The sequence below is a fragment of the Ailuropoda melanoleuca genome, chromosome 15 (assembly GCF_002007445.2).
Source record: "Ailuropoda melanoleuca isolate Jingjing chromosome 15, ASM200744v2, whole genome shotgun sequence".
Taxonomy (NCBI): Eukaryota; Metazoa; Chordata; class Mammalia; order Carnivora; family Ursidae; genus Ailuropoda; species Ailuropoda melanoleuca.
The window spans coordinates 44,516,602-44,524,228 of record NC_048232.1 but is presented as its reverse complement, the minus strand read 5'-3'; the positions used below and the strand labels follow the sequence as shown (position 1 = coordinate 44,524,228).

Sequence of the window (7,627 nt, the reverse complement as noted above, 5' to 3'; positions counted from 1 at the left end):
AGATGGGCAGGGCTGGATCCCATAGGGTCCTGTAAGCCACGCTGAGGAGTCTGGGCTTTGTTCTGTGGGAATCAGAAGCCCCTCCCCAGACTTGAGTTGGGGCTTTGATGCCACAAGGAGGCCTTGCGACCAACAGGTGGGAAATGGGTAGGTGGGGGCTGGTAAGGGCAGAGTGAATAGAAAAGCAGATGAAGGGCAGAGATGAAGTGATTAGTGCTCCTCTCCTGAAGCTTCAAGATCAGGCCATGAGGGGGCTTGAGCTCGGAGCCCTTGGGAAACCTCCCAGGAACCAGTCATTGTCAGCAGCAGGCCTGTCTTCCCCATCTCCTGCTTTAAACCGCTGCTCTCTTACACTCAGGCCGCTGTACTGACACTCCTTTTCAGAGACTTCTCACCAATTGCAGTTCTTGGCTGAACTGAGCCCTGAATATCTCCTACCTGTCCCCTGTCCCCTTAGATCAACCAGTACAGAGCCCTTTGGGGGTCACAGGAGTCATGTGATGCATTTTATATATTCAAAGACATCTGTAGCCATAGAGGATGTGGTCTTTCCTGTGGCTTTGTGATAAAGATCCCGTGGGCCTATGAAATGCAATCAAATCTGCAGGCTGTCCCTTTGCCAGGGACAACCACCGAGGCCGGTCAATACACTAATCATGGTTAATCCATAACCCTCTGTGCTTCTCAAGGGACATTCTATTCACTTTAAACCCAATACAAAGGCATGAAAAGTGACGGCAGAACAAAGTCTGAAAATACTATAGTATGGCTAGTTAGAATCTTCTGCTCTCTCCATTGTTTTTGTTTTTTGATTTCTTTTATTCTGCTTATTTCCATCTCCATCTTTCACACAAAAGAACTTTCTCAACTGTGTGGTTATCCTTAGCTACCTGCTCGTATTAGGGGCTGGTATTAAAGTGCCAAGTGAAGGGGCACCTGGGTGGCTCAGTCAGTGAAGTGTCTGCCTTCAGCTCAGGTCATGATCCCAGGGTCCTGGGATTGAGCCCTGCATGGGGCTCCCTGCTCAGCAGGGAGCCTGCTTCTCCCTGTCCCTCTGCCTGCCGCTCCTCCTGCTTGTGCAAATAAATAAATAAAATCTTAAAAAAAAAAAAAAGTGCCGAGTGGAAGTTCTGTGAGGGCAGTTTGTCAGCTGGTGGGAACTTCACTCCTGGAAGAGAACCCACCACCCTCGCTCTCTCGCTCTGGTGGAATTGTACACTTTGTGAGATAGAGTCCTAGCTATCTTGTTAGCCACAGGATTCCTGCATCTAGAATTTAGTGGATGCTCGATAAATATTTGCTTTTATTATGAAACCTCTTGGAGCCTCAGTTTTCTCATCTGGAAATTGGGGATAAAAAATATTTATCTGAGGAGTGCCTGGGTGGCTCGGTCGGTTGAGCGTCCAGCTCTTGATTTCAGCTCAGGTCATGATCTCAGGGTCCTAGGATCGAGCTCTGCATCGGGCTCTGAACTCAACGGCGAGTCTGCTTCTCTCTCTTTCCCTCTGCCCCTCCCCCCTTGCTACACTCTATCTTTAAAAAAAAAAAAATGTACCTAGCAGGTGTTCTGAGAAGAGATGGTAGAGGGAAAGCACCTGGCACAGTGCTTAGCATTTAGCAGATTAGTTACAAATAATAACAGGTAGCAGTCATTGTTCCTGTTATTTCCACGGGCAACAGGGCAGTGGCTTCATGACCATCTGTGGTCACCAGTGGCCAGGCTAAATATAGAGGCAAAGCACAGTACTTGTTGAGAGGCTAGTTATTATAGTACTAATCAACAAAGCAAGGAGAAGGCTCAAGATAACAGCCTCTGACATTCAAAGTGTAGACAATCCAAGGACGTCCAGTCTTGAGCTGTGACTGAGAAGAAAGGTGGGTAGTGACGCTGCATCACCCGAAACTCTGGAACAGCCATTCACGTGGAATGGCTCTTCTCCTGCTCTCTCAGGCTCTTAGGAGCAATTGAGCAGTAATGGCACTGGAGGAGGGTAAAGAGTATGCCAGTCCTCCCCCTGAACCCAGGCACACTATCCATATAGCAGGCAGGCTGATGCATTGTCTCTTTTGGAATAGGTTTAAAATATATGTCTATAGTTTAAAAAAGAAAAAAATATTCAGACAGCACAAGAGGGTACTTGAAGAAAGATGGAAAGGTCAGGATTCCTATCACCCCTAAACCTTCACACAGATTCCCCAAAGATAATCGCTGCTATGTCTCAGTGATCTTTTTATGCATGCACAAGAATATATGCCTATTTTTTCACAGATGGGCTCTAAAAAACTTCTGAAACGTGCCTCCCTTCCCAGTTCATTCATCCTGAATATCTTTGCATATCAGTATATGTAGACTTACCTCATTTTTTTAACAAATGCTCTATTCATTAAGATAATGTAATAGATACACTCCCAGATCTGGATGGCTTAACAAAAGTGAGGTTTATTTCTCATTTATCTAAATCCAACTCGTGGTAGGGAATGTGTGTGCAGGGAGGCGGGGAAGTGTGCTGATCCTAACACTGATTCAGGGATCCAGGATGACCACGGCCCTGCCAACTTCAACATGTGACTTCCACACGGTGGCTTCTAAGGTCACCCTGGGTGTTGATATCCAGGAAGCAGATGGGGAGAGTGTGGAGGAAGGCAAGGTTTGTTTTAAAAGAGCCAGGCCTAGAAGAGACGTGTATCACTTCGGCCTACATTCCACTGGCCAGAATCAGACTCTATCCGAGGTCAGTACTAGGCCCGGTCCTGGCCGGACAGCTGCTTCCTACGGCTGGACACTGGAGGAAAAGCACAAACCTTAGATTGGCAGTTAGCTGCTCTCTGTCACAGACACACTGGAGAAATACATCATTTATTTAAACCTCAGGAGGCCAGCTTTCCTCTTCTCTCTCTTCTGCTTTTCTACTTGACTTTTGTCAAAGGCAAATTGTAAACTAAGGAAAAGTATTACCTGGGAAGATATGTACACTGGTTCAGATGTGGTGGGGTGGGGAGGAACACTATCAAGGAAAAGCCTTTAAAAGATGCATATATTTGACCCAAGAACACATCTAAGGACATGTCCTAGGGAGATTCATGGGTAACTGCTCACACCGCATGTAGGAGGATGACTGTAAGCCACCCAGGTGCCCGACATTAGAGACCTGTATACACTTATGATGCCTCCATATAATGGAATACAGGTGGTTAAAATAATTGTGTAGATACCTGCAAACACAAAAATATGTCCATACGTTACGATAAAAGACTCCTAAACAGTATTAGTAAATCTTTAAAAATAAATTGGTTACTTGTGGCAAAAAAGGCTGAAGGACATACATTAAAATGTTCATAGTATTTATCCCTAGGTAGGAGGACTATTTTCTTGTTACACATTTATATAATGCCTGAATGTTTTACCATTTGAAAAAAACAGTGAAGCTATTTTCAGCTTGAAACAAGCAAACTAAAAAATGTAGATAAAGGCAACTGGAGCTTAGGTGACTGAAAGCAAGTATGTAAATCAGACCTGGCGTCCCAGACCCTATGCGGCGGGCCTGTCACCCGACACTCAAGTTGCTATCGTGAGCACTTTTCCCTGTTGAAGTGACTGGCTTTTGTCAGGCCGGTCCCAGGTTATAATGGGAGAGAAGGGGCCTCCGGGCAGTCCACAGCAGCCCCCTCCCCCGGTGCGCCCTGTCGGCGGCTCAGCGGGCTGGGGCGCACGGGGCCTCCGGCCTCTGCATGGGGAACACCATCAGGGCGCTGGTGGCCTTCGTGCCCGCCGACTGCTGCCAGAGCTACATGGTCAGAGACCTCCGGGAGATGCCGACGGACAAGATGGTGGATCTGAGTGGGAACCAGCTCCGCCGCTTCCCCGTGCACGTGTGCTCCTTCCAGGAGCTGGTCAAGCTCTACCTGAGTGACAACCACCTCAACAGCCTGCCTCCCGAGCTGGGGCAGCTCCAGAAGCTGCAGATCCTGGCCCTGGATTTCAACAACTTCAGGGCTCTGCCTCAGGTGGTGTGTACGCTGACACAGCTCTGCATCCTCTACCTGGGTAACAACAAACTTTGCGACCTCCCCAGGGAGCTGAGCCTGCTCCAGAATCTCCGGACCCTGTGGGTCGAGGCCAACTGCCTCACCCAGCTGCCGGATGTGGTGTGCGAGCTGAGGCTCCTGAAGACGCTGCACGCCGGCTCCAATGCCCTGCGTCTGCTGCCGGGCCAGCTCCAGCGCCTCCGGGAGCTGCGGACCATCTGGCTCTCGGGCAACCTGCTGACTGACTTCCCCGCTGTGCTGCTGCACATGCCCTTCCTGGAGGTGATCGATGTGGACAGGAACAGCATCCGGTACTTCCCCAGCCTGGCCCACCTGTCAGGTCTGAAGCTGGTCATCTATGACCATAATCCTTGCAGGAACGCACCCAAGGTGGCCAAAGGTGTGCGCCGTGTGGGAAGATGGGCAGAGGAGACGCCAGAGCCCGACCCCAGAAAAGCCAGACGCTATGCTTTGACCCAGGAGGAAAGCCAGGACGGAGAGGGACCTATCCTGCCATCTCTGCTTCTTCCTCCCAACTCCTGAAGAGCTTGTCAGTCAAGGCCAAGGACACAACTCCAGCATCTTCTGGAGGCCTCTCCTTTAGAGTGCAAAGGACTGCTCTGGGACATGTGGGGCCCTCTGCCAGTCGGGGGCTGATGTAGTGAGAAGAAATGCCTCAATCACACCAAGAAGAAAACATTTCTGGCCAATACCTCCCCCAAAGCGAAGCTGTGTGCTCTGGGTAGCAATGAGGACTTCCCTGGCAGAAAAATCAGCTTCTCCAACAGATATTTTGAAACACTGAAGAGCAAGAAGGGCTAGGACATTTGTCCTTCTCCACTCTCCACAAGTGGCTGGTCATGATGCTCATGAACTCCCCTAATAAGGTATTTATTAAAGAATTCACCTGAGTTCTGGTGGCCTGGCTCCAGCCCTTCGCAGGATATACTGTGTTACTATGAATAACCATAAGTGATATAAAAATGCTAATTCGGGTCATTTATAACAGACATTTCACCTAGTCAGTCAGACTCACAGACTCTGTGCTGTTGAAAGGCTCAAGATGAAGCTTCTTCCCTGCAGCTTAGCGAATGCTGAGAAGACCTCTGATGGACAATGCCTCCTGGTGGAGTCCAGCTGCCGCCGTACACTTGACAGAGGTTCACGCTAACTTAGCTGGTTTTCCCTAAAGGGTTTGACCAAGGTCTGCTCTCAACTGCTGTTACTCCAATGCTAGAAGTCATCTAGAAAGTAGAAGCTCTTGTTGGCAATGTGGCCTTATTAAAATCAAGCCTAGTTGTAATCCTGCCTGCCTCTGTAGAGCAGAGCCCCTCTGTGTATTCACATTAACGGAGCGGAGCTGAACTGAATCCCCTTCCATTGAAGGAAACCACATTTGCAGAACCATATTAGGATAAAGCTAATAGGTGAAATGTTTACTTGAAACAAGCATCTGAAAATCTGAGTTGCAGGATGTGGTATACATAGGATGCTTCTGCCTCTAGCCATAGCTTCTCAGCCTTTGTACGGATTTAATTTTTGTAGATAGAGTCTTTTGACGGTCAGTGTATAGCTTATGTATTTTGGCTGTTGTTTCAAATGTAAATTGTGACCTTTTCTTCTTCCCACAAATACATCAACCTTAAAGACACTGCTGTCAGTGGGTGATTTAATAGGGTCCTTTATGTTCTTGAACCTTTCCAGCAAGGACACGAAAAGTATCATCTTAAAACTTTCATGTGTTCAGCTTTTAAAGTTACTTTTGTCCTAAAACTATCTTTACCCAGCAAAGTTTGGTTCTAAAATGACAACGCACAGGGGCGCCTGGGTGGCACAGCGGTTAAAGCGTCTGCCTTCGGCTCAGGGCGTGATCCCGGCGTTATGGGATCGAGCCCCACATCAGGCTCCTCTGCTATGAGCCTGCTTCTTCCTCTCCCACTCCCCCTGCTTGTGTTCCCTCTCACTGGCTGTCTCTATCTCTGTCAAATAAATAAATAAAATCTTTAAAAAAAATAAAAAATAAAAAAAAAATAAAATGACAATGCACAGCAGACTATTTTCATGTGTTCTCCTACTATAAATACTTCTTACTAAACCAGAGGAAGAAAGTTTCTTATCACAGTACTCTTCTATTGCTACCTTCCAGTCTGTAGAATATCTGCAACCCACTGATTTGACTGCCAACAGATCCCTTTAATCATTCAATTAATAGGCTGTCAAATATTTAATTCCTTCAGTAACCAGTCTAGATTTCCATTACACAGCTAGAATTTCTAGTTTATTTTCTCGTCTGACTGAAACAAAACTATACTTAGTCGATGCTAGAAACATGATGCCAACTGCCTTCCGAGCTGCACCTACAGCCAGCCTCAGAGATGGATCTTTTTCTTTTGACCATGTTTTCCTCCTCCCAAGATTAATGGGCCCACCTTTTCTAATACTGCTGTAGGTTACACCATAAAACAGAGTGACACCAATTGACCTGTACAGGGTTCTCATCTAATGAGCTAACTGGTCTGAATCAAATGTCAAATTATAAACATCTGACACTAGTCAAGTGGTTTTCTTTTAAAATAATATAGAACAAACATTTCTCAAACAATACGGTTAAGGGTTCACCACTGATTTTGCTACCTGAAAGTTTTCGCTATAGGATTTCAATCAATTTTATAAAGTAACCATGTCAATGCATATTAACATTTCCATAACCCTCTGATGTTTTCTTGAAATTCTGACATAATTATAGAAGGTTAAAAAGGCAGAAACGAAGCACCCAATGTAACTTTTTTTACTCATAATTTTAAAAGCCTTGAAACCCAAAAAGTTATGCATCAGAGAAAAATCTTTTTTTAAAGATTTGAGAGAGTGAGCAAGCACTCGAGCACGTGTGCGCAGGCATCGGGTGGGAGGGGCAGAGGGAGTGAGAATCCCAAGGAACTACTACTAGACAAGACCGGGGGTGGGGGAGGATCCAGATAGTACTGAGACAACCAGGTAGGAGTGTTAAGAGCAGCAGTCACCACCCATGAGGTTGGATGAACAGGGAACAGCAATGTTACCCTAATCTAGTAAGAGCGAAAAGGCATGAAGAAAGGGTTACCAGCGAAACTGTAGTGATAGGTCTCACAGGGATGCAGCCATTTCCAGAGACAAAGAGCAAAAGCAGGAAGAAAATACCAGTTCCCTATCCCCATATCCTGCCGGTGCCTCCTGAGTTAAACCACAGGAAGTTGCGAGGCAATCAGCAAGGAAAGTGGGCCCGTGGCCTCCAAGCAGGCAAAGAATGGATCCTGGCTTGAGGACAGTAAAAGGAGAATAAAGAGTATACGTAGTATCCTTCAAAGAAAAACTGAAGGCTACCTAGAATAGATTTAAAAATCCTAAGCACTTTGACAACTTTTCATGTGGTTACTATTAACATACATTCCAAATCTCTCTTTACATGTCACAAAAGTTTTGTGAAAAACTCGTTGCTTCCACATTTACTGTTTCTGAGTTACAAGAAACTCCATCCCAAAACTGTTACAGGAATAGTGGGGCCTAGGTTGGTATTTAAGTTCTGACTGAAAAGATATTAAAATTCGTGAACCTGAGATAGTCT

The 7,627-nt window shown here is 46.3% G+C and overlaps 1 protein-coding gene across 1 annotated transcript; it reads left to right on the top strand.

The window, feature by feature from the left end:
• The first annotated feature begins 3,729 nt into the window (after nt 1-3,729).
• Nucleotides 3,730-4,569, top strand: LRRC10 (leucine rich repeat containing 10). Its single transcript, XM_002922185.3, has one exon. It carries the CDS (start codon nt 3,730-3,732, stop codon nt 4,567-4,569), a length of 840 nt encoding a protein of 279 aa, XP_002922231.1.
• Nucleotides 4,570-7,627: the final 3,058 nt, after the last annotated feature.

Excerpts from the sequence above, each read along its gene's own strand:
- LRRC10 (XM_002922185.3), top strand. The coding sequence starts at position 3,730 with ATGGGGAACACCATCAGGGCGCTGGTGGCCTTCGTGCCCGCCGACTGC.